The sequence below is a fragment of the Amblyomma americanum genome, chromosome 3 (assembly GCF_052857255.1).
Source record: "Amblyomma americanum isolate KBUSLIRL-KWMA chromosome 3, ASM5285725v1, whole genome shotgun sequence".
NCBI lineage: Eukaryota > Metazoa > Arthropoda > Arachnida > Ixodida > Ixodidae > Amblyomma > Amblyomma americanum.
The window spans coordinates 32752870-32773209 of NC_135499.1; the positions used below are offsets into that span (position 1 = coordinate 32752870).

The following is a 20340-nucleotide window of genomic DNA, read 5'->3' on the forward strand; positions in this document are numbered from 1 at the left end:
GTTAGGCAGTACGCTGCTCTGTGCTGCTGGAGAACGTCTTCATAGCAGTCCAGGACTGTAATCTTCCGTCGCTCCCGTTTTGTGCCGCCTTGTCAGTCTCTTTCGTATTAGTGCTCTTTAGCTGAGCTCCATTTGCTTTGTGCGAAGGCAGTGCGTCTTTTTCTAGACTTTGGCGAACAAGGCAGCCACCAGCAGCATAGCCCAGACTTGCAGTGATGGATTCATTAGTTGCCCTCCTTTCTTGGTTGTAGATGGCAACAGCCTCAGCAGCAGCCCGCTTCACACTTTCCAAAGAAGCATTCCCATTCTTTGAAGCTTGCGTCCAAATGAGAGAGTGTAGGCTCTCACTCGCATTCTGAGTCTTTCCTTCACTGCACGGTGCCTACAGGTTCTCATCGCTGAGCCTTGCAAACACTGGCTCCAGAGCAACCCCAACTAAAGCCGGGAGGGCACTCTTGTGTGGAGGTGGAAGTTCACCATTGGCCAAGGCTCTGTTGAACTTGCACCAAGAGTCAGCACCCTCAGGGCACTTGGAGTGGTTTGGGACATCATCTGTAGAAGTCATGTGCAGGTGTGTAGCTTCCACTGCCTTCTTCATGCCTGTAACGTCAATACTGTTGCTGCTCAGGGCATAGCCGTAGTAGTTGGTGATCTTGATTTTTTCCTGTGCCAGCTTGCCTCTTCCGCCAAGAGATTCACCTTGAGCCTTCTTTCTATACCAGGTTCAGCAGAGCAGTCCCCATTCGCTTATTAACGTGATTGATGCAATCCTTCTTGTCAATCTTTATGAATCCGTACACTTTTGCTTCTGACAAAGCATGAAAAGTCCGGCTGTCTCCATCAGAGAGGACGGTCGTGTAGCGCAGACCATACTTAGCCAGAGACCTCTGAAACATGGTCAGCACAGCCTCCACTTCCATGCGTCCAGAGTTACGATCGATGTTTCGCTGGCACAAGTGGGTGGCGAGCCAGTCCCTGTAGCCTCCATTTTGTGGCTGTGGTCCCATGGCGCATCCGAGACAAAAGTTCGAGTTAACAATGGGGTCGATCACAAGACCAGTGTACAGCTCAACAATGCAGCCCACACTGATGTGAGAGCTACGACCTCGGGTCATCAACGAACCATCAAAAATAACGTCAGTGTTCCCAACAGGATTCAAGAAGTCTCTGTAGAGATCCTTGATGACTGCCACACTGGCAGCTTCGCTTGCGGTCGCTGTGCTCGCAGGCTTTCACAAAAGTTTTCAGGTGTCCCTGAAAGGTCTTAAGGTGCAGACCTCGGTGTGACAGGTTCATAAAGGCGCAAAAGTCTGCAAGGGCAGTCCCGCCTTTGCCTATCGTCTGTATTCCCTTCATGGCCCTCATGTTGACCTCGAAGGGAGTTATGTTGGCAGTTCCACTTACTCGTGGGGAAGAAAATTACTTCTTCTCGAAGTTGCAGCTGCTGCAGACGAGCTGGAGCTTTACAGCTAAGCCATACTCCTTGTCTGTTGCCTTGCTCAAAGTCAGACTTCCTGCGCCGCAGGTTTCGCACTTCGCTTGCACAAAAAAGTTGTTTAAAACTTTCATGTCCATAATCACGAACTCGGTACCATCATTACCGGCCTGGCACTCCGCGCTGACGCCAAGAAGTTCAAACTTACGCTGAGTCGCTGACTTTTCCGACACAGCGGACTTCTTGTGCGCTGATCGCTCAACAAGCTGCGCCTGCTCCGCCGCAGAATAGTACATGGCATCAACACGAACTGTACCATTATCCGGGATGCAATTCGTGCTGGAACTCGTTCCCGCAGTGTCATCAGCGAGCAGCGTGGTTGACGTTCCCGTCAGATCCAGCGAGTCCACCACCAGCTCTAACGCAGGTCCCAATGGCGCACTTTTGGCCAACGCCTTCAGCTTTTTGTTCCACGCCCGTTTCTTACGGCTTCCAAAAGCTCGTTGCATGCATGGTTTAAGTCGACTGTCTCCCGTCATTTTGATCGCATGGAAAAGCTCCCAGCACAAAGCAGAAACACGGCGTGTCGAGAAAAAACAAGCGCAAAAGCAGACGTGCACGAAGCAGCAGCGACGCTGGTGAATGCAAAAGAGAAAGAAAAAAAAATGACGCGTTGGTCATGCCAGCCAATGGCAGGCGCGGAACGGCGCGCTTGGTGCGCGAGCCAATCAGCGACCTGGAAATGGTCTCCGGAAAACTGGCCAGGGCAGTCGTTTTGCTTGAGCAACGCCATTTTGAGATATAGCGAATTGTGCACAAAGAGAACAGCTTCAAACCAAGCCTAAGGTGGCGGCGATCGGCCGACTGCAGCGTCTGTGGCGCTCACGGGAAGGTCGAACAAATTTCGCCTTTTTGAGGGCATTTCGTGGCTGCCGTGGTATATTGAAAGCATATTTTATCGCATTTCCCGTCCGAATTTAGCGTTAACAATTTAAGAATAGGTGCACGTTGGTCCGAAAACAAGTTTTGCTCAAAATCAATTTTTTGACCATTTTTAAGACCCGCGTCTCCTCTTAAATAAGAGGAGTTCCGTGCAGCAACACAGCTGTGCAAGGAATGTCGATGACAAAAACCACGGAGCCGTGTTGATCGGGCAACTGGAGCTGCAGCCTCCATCAACACTCCTGCAAGGATACGATGGCTGTGGCACAGGAAATGATTAGTCCACCTTTCTCACAAGGTGTGGTGCTTGGTGACGGCACCAAGGAAAGGCAAGGCGGTTGATTTGCCGGGTGCTTCTTTCCGCCTGTGAAGAGGAGTAGATTTTCTTTGCGCACAAGCACCTTAATCGACTTAGTCTTTGTATTCTATTGCAACCAGTAAGAAAATCTGTCATGATCTCATTGCCCAAATTTGTTTTTTATTTTAGCGTAAAAAGGAATGATGTCCGCACCTCACCCTATAGAGGTACTACTACCACCCCACCCCTTTGACACCGTAGGAATATCCTGGTGCTGCTTTTGGTGGCACCCTCCTCCCCGCCTTTCCTCCTACTCCTCTGGGGAATGTGTCCGCTGCCCAGAAAAACAAATTTAATTCCAATTTAATTGCAATTTAATTCCATGAGACGCCAACTGCTCCTGGGAACTGGGAGCTATGTGGTTGACAGCTGCTGCCATCAGTTGCTTGCACCTGTCGCTAGCAAGAACTGCACATGCTCAGTAGGAGCTCATGGTTTTTAATGCACTAGTAGTTATAATGGCGTTTCCCTGCATATAGACATTGTTTTTGGTTGTCTCAAGCCTGCTTTGTAGCAGATGTATGCATATATATATATATATATATATATATATATATATATATATATGCACACACGTGGCAGGTTGTGATGACATCACAAAGTCACGGGTACCTGGGGGGCAAGTGGGCGACAAACAATGAAGAACAGTGGCCACACAAAGCTGGTGCACCTAATTTGGATTTGGCCTAACTACGCAAATCTAATGTCATTATTTTCCAACCAGTGGATGTGAAGATCAGAGCTTCTGTTGGTTGCAGTGTTGCATTTCTCTGACCAGAAGCAAAAGCACACCAACCGATCAGTTAACGCAAATGAGGAAATAAATTTTATGGTTGAGGTTTCACATTTTCTGCTATTGCTATCACTCGTCTCTTCAGCATTTTGTAACAAGTGATTGTAGAATGATTCTTTTTTTTTTTTGCTCATGGGTCCTGATACATTGAGGAGTGCAATGTTAAGTTCTCAACTTTTGCTTGTGCACATGTAATAGTTTTTGCCAGGTTATTTTTTGTAAGAGACATTTTCATGTAAATATGTAACTTTTATTTTCATGAGTACTGTCCATCTGAAAAAAAAAAGATTTAATAGCGTTATTTCACAGAACGGGCATTGTGAACATATGCTGACATAAAGAACATGTGCACTTTCTTCTTAATTATTTAATACCCTGGTAATGGCTTTATGAGGGTGTTAATTGTAATCACTTAACAAATATACCAGCTATCTTCAAATAAAATTCAGTAATGAAATCAGCAGAAAAGGGTACACATTTATGCCTCACTGGGTTGCATTTCATGCAAAAATAACAAATAGTTTTAATTGCCACTTTCCGTCTTAATGGTATGCCTCATTTTTTATGATGTCCAGAAGTTTCGTTGCTGAGATTGACCGGGAAGCACTCTAAAAAAATTGCTTTGTGAACCGCGGTGGCTGTGCGTTACGGCGAAGCATTCAGACAACAGGCGTTTTTCGCTGTAACAGTTTTCTGCCTAGACACTCACCTTGCGGAGCAGATTTCTTCACTGTTGTTTCATCTGTTTTAGCTCCATCTGTTTTGTTGTGCTCCAAGGACCATAGTGCATGTCAAGGCATTCTTTGTTTTTCAAATTTTGGATTTTAAATTTCTTGTATAAAATTTTGTTCTCACTCTAGATATGTGAATGGCCGCAGCATCACAAAAATTCAAAACGAATATTTATGCTTTGTGAAAGTAAATTCTAGGGATGTTTGTAGCATGTCAATAGGAATGCAGCAAATGTTGAACCATTCTTCTGCTACATTTTCTTAACTCTGCAGCCTTTCTACAAGATTTATAGGAAAAATATACATTTGAAAAAAATTTCCTGAAGATATAAGAGTGAAATTTTGTGAGGATAGTCATAAAATTATTTCTAATATGCTCAAAAAAGCTACTATAGATACATGAAGAAATGAAAAAATTTTGTGCAAGCCACATCTCGTCTTAATTGGAGGCCTTTGTCCTGCAGTGGATGCAGTGGGGTGATGAGAAGCTGCAGCTGCAAAGCAGTGTCTGAAATTAATTCTGCATCACTTCCCAGCGATCTGTGAATGTAAAGTGGAGAATGGGCACATACCTATTAAATCACCAATCTCTGTCTGAAGCGTGCCTACCTTGCAGAGCAGATTTCTTCACTATTGGAAACTGAGCCCTGAACTGAAACTGAAATGCTAGTGCACCTAATTTGCATTTTGTCTTAACCACACTAAATTGGTCTTCATTTTTTCCAAAACACTACGTTTCCCAGCATGGCCATTCCAACAGCATCAATCTGCAGTGCGGGTATACTGAGACATTTTAGCAGTCGTTCTCCCTCTGCATAGCCACCTTCTGGCCCAAATCGCATTGATATCAGACTGCTGCTATTTTAATCAACCATCAAAGACTGCCATCACCATCCGTAACCATCTAGTTAACCACCACATTTCAAGTTTCATCCCTCTTGTAATGTCCCATGACAGGGCCCTTGAGGTACGTTAACTAAACAGGCTAGGCAGAAGGGCTAGCAGATGGCAGGGCAAGGCCGAAGGGATCAGCAACTCTTGGCGGTAAAGGTGTTTGTCCAAAGTGTTTCGGGGAATACCCCAAGGCAGAGTAATTTTAGTGTGCTAGCTCTAGGGCTTCCACTCCACCGAAAAGCTGTTGTCTGTCCAGTCTCTGTGTGACCTGGAAGAGCTGGGTGCCACCCTCCTGGGTGACAGATGAGCCACCTGGGTCACGTGACCTTGTGACGTCATCAAAACCTGCCAACCAGGTTGTGAGCAAACTGACCACCGTGGTAGATGCAATTAATGATAGGGCGCAACAAGTTCCTCAGGAAGAGCAACTGGGTTTCACAAGCTCCATCAATGGCTGCACCTGCCATCGCAAGGCTGTGACACATCACTTCACTTTGCCAGGAGTGGTATGAAAGCTCCCAGGGATCTATGAATATAGAGAATGACCAACTAACTGCAGTACAAGTATAAAATGGTGCAGCATCACGGAAGCTTACATCATATGACATATCTACCAAGGTAAGCTAGTTCAAATCAAGCAAAGCCATAGAAAGTCGAGCTAAACCATCTAAAATCGGGGCTAACCATGCTAGCGCATAATTCATGATTAGTCTCAAGCTAAACCACCCGTGATTTTGATTCGCATACCAAACAGGGGTCTGGAACTGTATGCGGGCTGAAAGTGACCATTGATGTAATGATGGGTGCCATTGAAGCTGGAATTAGTGGTGACGGGAACAACTACCTCACGTGTTGCAAATAAGGCGTGTGAAGATTGTGGCAGACACACTACAAAGGACATGTGCCGCATTATTTGCCATACCTTTAGAAGAGCAGTTTTGGGTTATAAAGCGGCCACAAGTCAGAAATTAAACTCTCGTATCTGCAGCTGTTGGTGTCTTTGGCTCAAGTTGTATCCAAGTATGAGTGTTGCCTTCCGATTCATTGCTTGCACTTGCATTGCAAGAATCAAATGTTGATTTATTGTTGATTTATGCCTCTTTTCAAAAGAAGCAGTGTGTGACAACCGTGCAGAATTTTGTCACTGCATTTATTTTAAATGGCTGCAAAGCAGCATAAAAAGTAAATTTTTCATTGCAGTATATATTATCCGAGGCTGTTTTTGAAAATGTAGTTTTTGAAGTAAGTGCCGAATCTATAAGAATCTGAAAAGCATGTTGAATTGAATTGATTTGGCTGTTTGAGAAAGGAAATCGCGCAGTATCTGTCTTGCATATTGGCGGACGCCTTAACCGTGCCATAATCGCTTCTCGGCCTTTTGGCTTAGGTAGTATGCAGAAAAGCTTGTTGAACATAACGAAATTGGGGATTGAGATCGTCAGTCACTTGTAATGGTGGTGATTTACTGAAGGGACCTGTATATTCGCGTAGGCCACCAGCGCCAAGAAGGCGGATGGGGATGATTTGGTGGCGAGAAGCTAAGGTATGTCGCTCATGGAACTCTGAAGGTTTGGTAATTTTGTGGCAGAGTTTCAGTGGGTTTGACTTGGAGGTTTAATTTAACCCAGGCTTTTGAGGGCCTCAACACACAGTTTTGAATGACTTGTAAAATTTTTAGCAAACACTTGGCAGAATTGCTGCAGTTTGCAGAGGCTTATTCCAACTTACTGGGAGTGTGGGTTCCTTGGGCTAGTTCTGTGTAGAAGGGCATTATGCAGCAGTGCAGCTAAGGAAGCCAGCTGTTTGCAATTTATGGCATAATGGTTATTAATTCTACCAAAATACAGTATCATCAAACGGGGTACGGATACGGAGTTCACTGAGTGTAGGTTAGTCATGCCAGAGCGATGCCAAGTCACGTGAGGAATTAGCCCGGGTAACTTCAATGTCAGTTCAGGCCCCTCACAGTTGTGTTGCCACTTTGTGAGAATGCTGTTTTTTTTTTCTTGATAATAGCGTACGCACAGCAGTGATGGTGCAGTGGTGCGTGGGTGCAGGGCCTCCTTTCTTCAGGCAAAGAAGCGGTGCGTGAGTGTGCTGCCCAGCTGGTGGGCATGCTGGTAGCTGCTCACCCACCAGACATCTTCTGCGCGGACCTGCAAGCACTCTGCGCTGACATACGGGCCGAGGTGAGTCCACTGTCTTGTCTGCTTCGTGTGCACTGAAGCATTGTTTCTTGCTTTGGTTACATTGTGAAGGCATGGTGTTACCTTCCTCTGCGTGGTTTTCCCTTGCCAGACCACAGTCCGTTCAGTATATGATTTGGTGCTAGATACTGTTATCTTGTGCACGGCTTGCTTCTGACTACATGAAGCAAATCATGCAACCTTTTGTGTTTTTGCACCTTGTGATGGGAGTCCATTGTAAATGCAGGGTCCATCGGAAATGAAGCAGTCATCGCTCCTGGTGGTGGCACACGCCCTCTGTCATCGCCATCGGGCAGAACTGGGTATTGAGGACGCCACCGAAGCTGTTATCCTGCTGGCCAACACCTTTCGTACGTAGCTTTGCTTGGCACTTATTTCGGGCACTAGAAAAGGCCCACATTTCAGCTGTCCACACATTTCCGGACATAAGAACAGTTTGGGGCACTCGGCTACTGAGCCCAAGTACTGGACCCGACTGCGGCAGCCGGTGTCCATTGTGATAGTGTCCATGGTGATGAGGGCAGGTTAAAGATCCCCAGGTGGTCAAAATTATTCTGGAGCCCTCCACTACGGCACCTCTTCCTCTCTTTCTTCTTTCACTACCACCTTCCTGCCTTTTCTTAAGAGAGAGGGAAAATACCTTTAATGAGAGGAATGGAGGAGAGCTCGACCTTGGCCTGCTACTGACTCTGACCTGCTAATTTGTACGCCTTTCCTTACTGCACAGTTGAGGTGTCCACCAAGAAGCAAGAAACAATTACTGCTCCAATTCCTTTCTTTAAAAAACCACTAACAAGAACCCTTGGGCAAATTGATACTGTGACATTTCAGCAACAACTGCCAACTTTTGACTGTAGTTTGAGAAGCATGTATGGCATGAGTTTTTTTTTTATGGACTTGTGAGTATCAGATTTTTTTTGTGAACTAAATGCTGTCAGTAAAAACTGATTGTGAATTTTTTATAAAACACGAATACGAGTCCAGTTAATCCTCACTACTTTTATGAACCGGTTTGTAACATAATAATGGACATAACAAAGCAGTACCTATGCTCCTTGCAAGCTCAGGGAAGACCTTGTGTTTCATATAGTTCCAATACACTGTAGCGCAGCAAAAGACGAGGACACAAGAGACGAGAGACATATCTAGTTTTTTACAAAACAGAATTTTTGTACAGAGGGATACAAGGAACCCCAGGTGAACCTCACAGGCCATTGTGCACTGAGTACATCAGTTTATAATACTGTGCAATGAACACTTGTCCAGTAGCGTGGCTTTTTGGGCTGGTTGGTACATAGTTCCAATACACTGTAGCGCAGCAAAAGACGAGGACACAAGAGACGAGAGACGAACACCACGAGCGCTAACTTCCAACAAATTTTATTCTCCTGAAGCATCACATTTATACACCAGAAAACAGTAATCACACGTGCGAACAGTATCGATTTCTTAGAAAAACGAGCTCTTTATCTGAGAGGAGAATGGAAGGTGTGCTAACATACGAGCATCCTGACCTATTTATCTTTTCGGCTTCAATGATTTCGCGCGTTAACCTTTCTCTACTTTTTCCTATCACAACACTTTTATCAAAGAAAGGCTTACAGGATTTTGACTTGCATGCGAGAATGTCGTCAACTAGCGATCCGCCTTGCCTGTTTCTGACGTTGCGAGCGAGAAACGGGCAAGGCGGATCGCTAGTTGACCACATTCTCGCATGCAAGTCAAAATCCTGTAAGCCTTTCTTTGATAAAAGTGTTGTGATAGGAAAAAGTAGAGAAAGGTTAACGCGCGAAATCATTGAAGCCGAAAAGATAAATAGGTCAGGATGCTCGTGTGTTAGCACACCTTCCATTCTCCTCTCAGATAAAGAGCTCGTTTTTCTAAGAAATCGATACTGTTCGCACGTGTGATTACTGTTTTCTGGTGTATAAATGTGATGCTTCAGGAGAATAAAATTTGTTGGAAGTTAGCGCTCGTGGTGTTCGTCTCTCGTCTCTTGTGTCCTCGTCTTTTGCTGCGCTACAGTGTATTGGAACACTTGTCTAGCCATTTCATATGGCAAATTGATATTACCTTGCATAACCCATTCTGTTGGGCACCACATCCTGCATGGAGTGTTTTTTTCGGAGGAATTGTTGACATCAACACGACAAAATTTTTAGCTGATCTTCACCAGAACTTGGGTTCACAGCTTGCGCAACCACGTCACACAGCATTGTGTGCATAGCCTGCTGTGCCATGGAAGAGTTGCCTAGGTCTTTGGAGTTCTCTCATTCTCCACTCTCCTCACTGCACAGAGCCCGTGCTTCTGAGGTGATGTATGCGGTTTTGTTTCCATTTTCATAATTGCGACACGTGGTTTGGCCATTGGGCAGTGCATCTGATGTACTTGGCGATACTGACACTGCACTAGTTTTACAAGGCCAGGATGAGTATCGGTGTTGGAACAAGAAAGTGCATGATGATTTCCGTTGATGAAGAGGCAGCCATAATCAGAGCCCCGATTAACTTCGCTCTGGCATGCCTATTCTCTATCACAAGACCACAAGGCACTGTTGTTGTGCAGTGAAGCCATAGAGTAGCACTATTAACAGCTCATGCATCATACAGGGAAGCTCAACAAAATGGTGACAGTTAAGCTAGATGTAAGGAACCTTCATATAGCGAATTCCTCGATATATTACGAAGTTTTTCAATTCTCCAACACCGCTCTCATTGAACCACGTGTATTTGAGAACTCCATGTAGTGATGGTGCTGTGGCGATTGACCTTGATATGACTAACTCGCTGTGCCGACTATCTGTTAGCTAGCGCTGCGTTACTTGAAATTTGGCTGAACCACATGAATTTTTTATGGTGATAAAACACGAACTGATGAGAGAAAAATGTCCACGATCGCAACAAGCTACCACATTGGACAAAATGCACTGTGTTCCAGCTCTGTCGGCACATCAACAACCCGTATCCAAAAGCAGCGAAAAATAATAGAACATACCAAGAAAGGCACGGCACGAGCAGTGCGCACCCATCACCATCACATGGGGTTGCTCACATGATTAGCTTGGCGTGCCAGGCGCTTGTGTGGCGGAGAGCGCCGGTGTGACGATTCGTGCACCTGCACCGGTGCCACGGCGAGCCGGTCAGTGACTTTTCCTGGAGACGGTTGGCCGCGCCGTCCTGGCGTCGGGTCGCAGCGGAGAGACATGACCATATTTGGTTGTGGCGGAGAAACATGACCATATATGGTAACCGTCGACGGCCCTGTCGAACGACGCTTAAGTGTCCCCGTCATTATGCACCCCTCGAGAGCCACGGGGGAGTGGACAAAGGCGCGGCCACGGCTGAAGAAAGAAGCAAAGGCTTTAAAAGCGGAAGCCGACGGGAGGAAGGAGGAGAGCGATCGGGGCGAGTGTACGAGAGGGCCGGAGACGGAGCGAGGCAGAAGTCTGGGGCTGCGCATTGACCTGAGCCCGGGGTCTAGCCGTCGCTAACGTTCGACCTTCGCCAACGCGCCTCCACGCCTGGCAGCTCATCCAACGACCAGCAGAGAACGAGGGCGGCACAGCCACGAGGAACTCCCAGCCCGGCCGCTGCAGACAACCAGCCATTCATCGAGCCCGTGCCACACCACGCTGACTCAGCCCCGGCGACGACGAGCCCAGCTTCTGTCCCGTAAGCGGCATCGAGCCAGATGCTTTAATTAAATCACTTCAAAATCATTTTGGAGTCGGTGCATCAATCTCCTCATGCCCAGTGTGGACCCAGGGCCATTTTAAGAAACTGGTTCATCACATTGGTGTCAGAAGTGGGGTCCACACTTAAATCATTGGGCAAAAGCTGGACTGCACCCCCGGCGAGAGGAGCTTGAGGCACTGACTATATTTGGTCTAATATGGAAGAAGCCCACTCGAGTGCACAGCCCTTTGGGGCAAGCGTACTTGCATTAGCAAACATGGTGGAGAGATTCACTGGCGACGGTCAGGGGCCGTCTATTGTTGAATTTTTTGACATGTTGGAGCAGGTGTGCAAAATGGGCGGGTTAACGGATGCACAACAGCTGGGAATGGCGAAATGTCGCATGTCAGGGGCAGCACATGATTTTGCCTGGACAGATGAGGGAGTCAGGAAGGCGGGCACGTTGGCTGAATTTAAAAAGCTAGCGTTTAAATATTTTGACAGGGAACCTTCTAGCGTAAAGCTCAGGCGGTTCCTCGGCGCTCGGCAGAAGCCGGGGGAAGACGCACGCGCGTTTTTCTCCCGCTTTCGCTTCCTTGGGAACGAAACCCTAGCGCGAGAACCGGGGCCTGATAGTTCAAAGCAAAAGCACGCCAGAGAGCTGCTTCTGGAGCAGATGACGTCCCAGTTCATCACTGGCTTGAGGGATCCGGTGCGCAGGTTTGTTCTGTCTAAGGCGCCGTCTACTTTTGAAGGAGCGGTACAGGCAGCTGTAGACGAGGAGCGTAATGAGTTGCTTGTCTCCAGTGAGGAGAAGGTGCGGCTTGTAACAGAGCCAAAAAGTGCAAGCGCCGACGCGAATGTTACTCAGTTGACCGATAGGCTAGACCGGCTGGAGGCGCTCCTCGCGGAAGGCCTACAGTTAAATAACAGGGGCAATTTCCGGAACCGTGAAAGGAGGCAGGTTCGCTGTTATGCTTGCAGAGGGTACGGACACGTTGCCAGATACTGTCCCGAGCTAAACCGCGAATCTGGTACGCCAAATGGGCAGCAGCGCGCGCCGACCAACACGGGGATGGAACAAAGATATATTGTGCCAAAAAACGCGTAGAGTCCCCCGCAGCCGAGCCAGTTGGGGGGGAGAGCAGTAATAGCTGTGCTATTGTAAGCGTTTTTGGAGAATCCTGCCCGATTGCCAAATTCGTGGTAAACGGGGTCACTTGCAATCTGTTGGTTGACACTGGCTCCCGGATAACGCTCCTTAAGCAAAAGTTTTTTGATCTGCTGACAAGGAAGGGAGACAGGCAGGTGCATGAGGCCCAAGAATCTCCGAAAGTAAGATTCGTGGGCATCACAGGAGCTGACCTCGGCACGGGAGGACTGTACCTTTTGCGCTTCACAATCGGGAACGAAAGTTTTCACCATCCCAGCTACATTTGTTCCGATGCTGTGTCGTTGCCGGATGGTATATCAGGCCTCGTAGGTCAGGACCTGTTACGGCAGCATGGCATCGATCTCATATTAAGCCAGAACTGCCTTTCCTGTCGCGGGGCTTTGGTCCCATTAGCAAATCGAGAGGCCGAGTACGTTGCACGAGTGGACTATGGGGAACAGAGCGCGAAACAGGGCTCGCTAACACACGCGGGCGTTAGTGTTAGGACAACGAGAGAAACAGTGGTGCCGCCTCGGTCAGAGATAATCTGTGTGGGAGCGATGTCAGCTCAGATTGATGAGGGACACATAGGAGTCATTGAACCTATAGAGGGGCTCGCAATAGGACTGAGTGTGGCGGGCTGTTTGGTCACGGTTGACTCAAAGAAAAGGGTTCCTGTCCGCTTATGTAACTACTCGCAACAAGAGCTTCACCTGCCGAAAAACAAAAACATAGCTACATTCTCCACGGCTGAGGTAGATGAGCAGGGTACCCCGATTTGCACTACGGGCCTCGTCAATAAAAGGAAGGGAAAAGAAGGGAACCTGCAGTTTGACCTCTCTCACATCGACTGCAAAGAGCGAGGAAGAGTTGAGGGTCTCCTACAGCGCTACTCGGATGTGTTCGCTGCATCGAAGCTAGACATGGGAAAGTGCGGAGTGATTAAACACCGCATTACGACTGGCGACTCGCCACCAGTGTACCAACGGGCCTATAGAATTCCCTACTCACAAAGAGAGGAAATGGATAGGCAGGTCCAAGAGCTAATCGACAAAGGCATTGTTGAGCATTCCAAGTCGCCGTGGGGGGCACCGGCACTTCTAGTTGAGAAACCCGATGGTTCATTTCGACTGGTAATAGACTACCGGCGATTGAATTCCATTACAAGGATAGATCCCTACCCGCTGCCACAGGTGCAGGAAACCCTCGCGCAGCTTGGGTCAGCCAAGTATTTTACAGTTGTCGACCTCGCATCGGGGTTCTGGCAGATCGAAATGGATCCAAACGATGTCGACAAAACCGCATTTAACACCCCGTCTGGCCACTTTCAGTGGAGACGCATGCCGATGGGACTTGTTAACAGCCCTGCAGTCTGGCAGAGAACTGCGGACGTAATCTTGGCCGGTTTGCTGGGAAAGAGGTGCTTCGTCTACATGGACGATATAATAATTTACAGCAGCACCTTTGCCGAACACTTGGAGGCCATTGAGGAAGTGCTGGTCAGATTGCGAGCTGCTGGCTTAAAATTGAAACCTTCAAAGTGCCAACTTCTACTGCGGCAGGTCAAATACCTTGGACATATCGTTTCCGCAGACGTCGTAGAACCTGAAGCGGGAAAGTTAAGTAGCGTCCGCGACTTCCCTAGACCAACTGGAGTTCGAGGCGTTCGCGAGTTTCTTGGCTTAGTCAGATACTACCGAAGGCATGTGCGAGATTTCGCCCGAATCGCAAAGCCACTGACTGCACTAACAGCAAAAAACATAGAGTTCGTATGGTCGGAGGAGGCAGAGGTGGCGTTCGAAGAACTAAAGGAAAAATTAATAACCGCTCCCTTGCTAGTATATCCAAACTTCAGCCAGCCTTTCATTGTAGCGACTGACGCCTCGAAGTTTGCAGCGGGTGCAGTGCTGTCTCAGAATTTTGACGGCAAGGAGCACCCTATCGCGTTCGCGAGCCGGCAATTCAGTCCAGTCGAGCAGCGGTACAGTGCCACTGAGCGGGAGTGTCTTGCAGTGGTTTGGGCCGTGCGGCACTTTCGGTGCTACCTCTATGGCCACAGATTCAGGCTAGTGACCGACTGCCAACCCCTTAAGTGGCTTCTAAACATGAAGGATCCGAGCTCACGCCTCGCGCGCTGGAATCTGCAACTTCAGGAATACGATTTCGAGATAGAACACAAGCCAGGCAAGGTGCACACTAACGCGGACGCATTGAGTTGAGCTAACCTGGTACGCACCATGAATGAGTTTTGTCCGGCCATAGATACAAACGATCTCCGCACCGAGCAGCGAAAGGACAAAGGGCTAGAGAAAACATTTCATGCCATTTCTGGGGCGATCGCCCGGGATCCCGACAATTGTTACTTTGTTGACAACGAAGGAACCCTACGAAAGCGCACCCGGCCTACGTGGTCAGGAAGGAAGGCTAGCCAGGTGTGGGAAAGAGTGGTGGTACCAAAGTCAATGGTGCCGCACGTCTTGAGGGTTTTTCACGATGCCCCATACGCGGGCCATTTTGGAGTAATGAAGACGCAAAGGAGGTTGGAGCGCTACTACTATTGGCAGGGCATGCGTTCAGATGTTAAAGAGTACTGCGCTAACTGCCGTTCTTGCCTGGAAAGAAAAACTCCGAAAAACCGCAGGCCGGCCCCCCTTCAGGAATTCGAGGAAGTCTCGACGCCTTTTGAGAGGGTTGGCATGGATATCCTAGGCCCACTTCCGACTACAACAGGAAACAAATATGTACTGGTGTGCGTTGACCACCTAACGAAGTATGCTGAGATAACAGCACTGCCCGACCAAAAAGCAGAAACTGTGGCACGTGCCTTTGTAGAAACAGTGGTTCTGTGGCACGGCGTTCCGCGGCAGTTGTTAACGGATCAAGGGTCAAACTTTGTGTCGAGGTTGATGAAAGATGTGTATAACCTTCTGGGAATTGACAAAAGACAGACCACCCCTTACCACCCGGCTTGTAACGGTGCTGTGGAGAGGCTTAATCAAACAGCAAGCAAACTGTTATCCCATTATGTTTCGCGAGACCAACAGGATTGGGACCTCTGGATACCGTTTGCTGTTTTTTCTTACAACACGGCGGTGCACGAGAGCTCCGGTGACTCCCCTTTCTACCTCTTGTACGTTCGCGACCGAGACACACCGAATGCGGTGGTTGATGGACAGAGATGGGTGCCATACGGGTCACTAGATGATTATCGAGCCGAACTGACGTCTCGATTGCAAGTGGCCCATGACGTAACAGCCGAAGCATTACGGGAAGCAGCCGACAAAAGAAAAAGGCGGTTCGACACTAGGGCTAGGGCGGTTCCTTTCAGGGTGGGAGACCGCGTATACCTTGAGTGTGTGCAGGTCAAGGCAGGGCTTGCCCGTAAGTTAACGCCCAAATGGAAAGGACCTTACCGCTTAGTAGAGCAGCTATCGCCGGTTAATTTTCGGATTCGGGAGATCGCAGGGGCCTCAACCGCTGTGGTCCATGCTAACCGGTTAAAGCAAGCATCAACATGCTCGCCTCTTTCTGAAACGGCTGCCTCAAGGGAACAGGAGGGGGAGGATAACCTTCGCACGGAGCCCGCCATTGTAAATAACCCTGCATTGCAGAAAAGCGGTCAGAGCGGCCGGCACAAAAATTTCAGTCCATGTGATGAACTGGAACTCTTCATGCAGTCGCAGCTCGGAGGTGCCCTTCTCGAGGAGGAGGCATTCCAATCTGGCAGACGTATTCCAGCCGCTAGGTACTACCTCCATAACCGAGTAGTGGACAGGGAGGTACCTCGCTAAGACTACATTTTCTTGTTTTGTACATTACAAGTGCGCTTCGTTTAGTTTCATTTTTTGTTCGTTCTCATGTTTGAGATGTTGTACATACTGTTAATTATGGTCTTATATTGTGCACTCGAGTGGTATCTACGGTGAAGAATTGTTCTGAAACTCCGCTCTGGCTCGGTGCTCGTGGGGAAGAAAGGAGCGACTTGTGCGGGATACTGGCCCGAACAGCGCGGCGTGTGTGTGTGCGCGTGTGTGTGTATGACGAATTCCTAATGTTCAATGAACATTCCTTTTAAGAAGGAGCGGATGTGACGATTCGTGCACATGCACCGGTGCCACGGCGAGCCGGTCAGTGACTTTTCCTGGAGACGGTTGGCCGCGCCGTCCTGGCGTCGGGTCGCAGCGGAGAGACATGACCATATTTGGTTGTGGCGGAGAAACATGACCATATATGGTAACCGTCGACGGCCCTGTCGAACGACGCTTGAGTGTCCCCGTCATTATGCACCCCTCGAGAGCCACGGGGGAGTGGACAAAGGCGCGGCCACGGCTGTAGAAAGAAGCAAAGGCTTTAAATGCGGAGGCCAACGGGAGAAAAAAGGGGGAGAACGATCGGGGCGAGTGGACGAGAGGGCCGGAGACGGAGCGAGGCAGAAGACTGGGGCTGCGCATTGACCTGAGCCCGGGGTCTAGCCGTCGCTAACGTTCGACCTTCGCCAACGCGCCTCCACGCCTGGCAGCTCATCCAACGACCAGCAGAGAACGAGGGCAGCACAGCCACGAGGAACTCCCAGCCCGGCCGCTGCAGACAACCAGCCATTCATCGAGCCCGTGCCACACCACGCTGACTCAGCCCCGGCGACGACGAGCCCAGCTTCTGTCCCGTAAGCGGCATCGAGCCAGATGCTTTAATTAAATCACTTCAAAATCATTTTGGAGTCGGTGCATCAATCTCCTCATGCCCAGTGTGGACCCAGGGCCATTTTAAGAAACTGGTTCATCACACCGGCGACACAAGGCTAAAAGTCACTTGCAAGGGTGGTCGGACGGGCTAGTTGGTAGTTCATATTTTAAAAAACAGCGCACCTTAAAACACGGACAGAGGAAGATATAACGACGCAGCACTGTCAGTGGTGGCTGCAGACACAGCTGTGCGTGTCCTCCTCTGTCCTGGCCTTCAGACTTCATCGCTTTCCGCACCCCACTCGCAGCGGCACTGTGTGAGCCGTGGTGGTGGTGGTGGTGACTGCTTTTGCAGTCGCTCTGTCATGAAACATTTCTTCGTGCCAAGGCATTGTGCGTCTTCACAAAAGCACCGGCAGCGTTGGCTTGCTCAGCGCTCTGCTACGTACCCGACTACGTCAGTGTATGCTTGAGAATCGGAGAGGAGTGTAGGAGTTTAAACCGGAACGCCCTCTACGCTGAAATTGGTATGAAGGAAACAGGACCTTCAGGTCCCCAAGTGATTTGGTGAGCCAAAATACCTAACCCCTCACCGCAGCTAAACATTCCCATTACACACTTGTAACTGTCCTGCAAGCTCTTTTTACCTTGCATAAAAAAACGCACACCTGACCTTCAGGCCCTGTATTCAGCACGTTCACTTTATCTCACCGTGATTGGCCAGCACCTCTGGGCGGGTGGGTGGACTTATGATATGAAATTTGACTGTCCCAAAAAAATCCGTTAAAATTTTTTTTTCTGTGTAATGAGCCCTCCCTCCAAATTGATGTGGTTTCATAACCTGAGTACACACAGTGCTTATATGTTGTTAAGTGCATCGTGTTCTTTTTCTTTCAAGAGTGTTCGTAATATATTATTATAGTTTACACTCTCTCCTGTGCGCCCCTCGATGAAAAGAAATGCTTCTTCTTTCTCATCACCAAAGAAGTGCTTTTAGCTTTTGTCGCTAGCATTGTGAGTGTCTGGGTTAGTGGGTAGGTAGTGCTAGCATTTATGGTGCAACAGACACATGGGGGTGTAGGAGAGAGCACTTCCCTGCTGCTGTTTTATTTCGTACACACCCATACGTTTTCTGCATCATGAGTCACTAGAAGGTGCCATAATGTTTTGCATTTCTTGGTTGAAGCGATAGCCGTGGTCCTCCATAACTTTTTCACGAGACATATGTCAATGTGCCTGGCTGCTTTGAATGTGGCAGCTCAAATAGATGCTGCTCTATACTAAATCTGTCTAATTATTGTTAGGCAGGTAATGTTTACTATATTAATATTCACGACATCACTTTTGCCGGCATGCAATATCGATTCCACTCAGTGATCGTGATTTCCTGGTTTGGGGTACTAAAAACGTGTGCCCGCGGAGGAAAAAAAAACTTCCACCAATAATCTTCTGCAGAAATTCGAACAAAGTCATTGAGGAGTCGAGCTTTTATAGACAATTAAGTTTCTCGTCACCCCGAAGAAAATTAAATGCTTAAAATTCAGTAATCGGTCGTGTTTCAATTTCACTCTGTCTTTCTTTCACTACCTAACATTTAATTTTAGCAAAAGGCATCTGATGTAGCAGGTCTACAAAGAGGAGTGCGTGCATTGATAATGCAGCAGTTGCAATGGCCACCACCATCTCGGTGTGTTGTACATGGTATGCCAGGTGGTTCACCGAAGGTATTCTGCAGTTTTTAAAAATAGGCCTTTTGAGTTAGAAGAGCGCTTTTTTTGGCATAGCATTTTTAGTGGTATAACTCATCAGAATACACTTTTTTTTTATTCGCAGAATACAGTAAAGACATGCTAACTAGCAGTCTCATTAACTAATATTGAATAGTTAACTCCTTATTTATTGAGATTCATGTAGCCCATCATCAGTAATGTTAATATCAGTTTTTAGAATTTTTGAAAATGGAGTTACCCTCGGGGCTGTGGCACAAAAAATTTTTCCTGGCCGCTGCGGTGGCCCAGTGGTTATGGCACTCAGCTGCTGACCCAAAAGACGCGGGTTTGATCCCAGCTGAGGCAGTCGAATTTTGATGTAGGCAAAATTCTAGAGGCCCGTGTACGGTGCGGTGTCGGTGCACGTTAAAGAACCCCAGGTGGTCGAAATTTCCGGAGCCCTTCACTACGGCATTCCTCGTAGCCTGAGTTGCTTTGGGACATTAAACCTCATAAACCAAACCAAACCAAATTTCGCCTAGATCGCGCCAAAATGCATGCGCTTCAGACAAGCTTGCAGGCAGAGCAACCTCTCCAGTGCATGTAACTCTTCAAAATAGCCAGAATTTGTTGGGCCACTTTGTCGAGAGTAACTGCGCTTTAGAAATTCTAAAAACTATTATGGATATTACTTACTGTGGGCTATATGCCTCTAATTAATTAAGGAGACAAACAGTAATGGTTAAAAAGTCACCTTTTCAATATTAGTTAACCAGCCTGCTAATCAGCAGGTCATAGCTATATTCTGATGCGCTTTACTACTGACAATGCTGTTAAAAAAGCGCTCGTCTAACTAAAACAGCCTATTTTCAAAAATTGCAGAGCATCTTACATGAAATGCCCAGTATATAAAATGTGCATGTAGTATTAAACATAATTTCTGCAAGACTTTGTCTTGCAGAAATTATGCCTTTCCCCATGACCAAGAATTATCTCTTTTATGGCAGTCACAGTGCAGATGTATAATCTGTGTACTTGCATTAAATGAAAAATACTTCATTTTTTCATAACTTTTTCTCAATTTTTGGCTAGTTCAAGGTTTTTTTTTCAATTGCCGGCATTTAGAAAATTGATGCCAATTTCTATGTTGTGTGCAATTCAGTTCTGTATCTTAAGCATGATTTAAGAGGCTGTGACCCACCAAGAACATTTTCTCGCCTGCACAAGCGAGTAGCAGGGTGAGGATGGGAATCCAGGTGCACTCAGTCAGTCTTCTTGCAGTGCTAGCCGACAACATCCCAGCCTCACGTGGCATTTGGTTGTGCAGTGGAGTCCCTAAGTGCAGACCACTCCTGGCCCCTGGTGCTGTCCTCGTGCATGGCCCTGGGCCAGCTGGGCTCTGCACTCGCCCTGCCCTTGCCCCCGGGTCAGGTGCAGGGCGGCCCACCAGCCACCCTGGGCTCTCTGGTGCACGCCCTGACATCGCTGCTGCACAACACTAAGGCAGTGGCCAAGGTGAGTGCCAGTGAGGCAAGTGCCTGCCTGCTCTAAAGATGATATGGGAGATTTGGCTCTCTGAGCATCACTGAAAGGAAGGTTGCAGTCTCACAAAGTAATTATCCACTGCAGTAATTAACACTGCAGGTTTCAGAGCATCCGTAGAGACATCCCTGCAGGGAGATGATAATGAGCAGTGCGTCACCACGGATCCGAGCACGCCGTTGTTGAGAGTTTGGAACTTTAAAGGCAGACGCGGGTCTT

At 48.0% G+C, this 20340-nt stretch overlaps 1 protein-coding gene across 1 annotated transcript in view; it reads left to right on the forward strand.

The window, feature by feature from the left end:
* LOC144124506 (proteasome adapter and scaffold protein ECM29) overlaps positions 1 to 20340 on the forward strand; it is a 409805-nt gene that overhangs the window by 114893 nt on the left and 274572 nt on the right. The window contains 3 exon segments of the mRNA XM_077657223.1: positions 7211 to 7342; positions 7587 to 7710; positions 19907 to 20094. Of these exon segments, the coding sequence (XP_077513349.1) occupies positions 7211 to 7342; positions 7587 to 7710; positions 19907 to 20094 (444 nt within the window).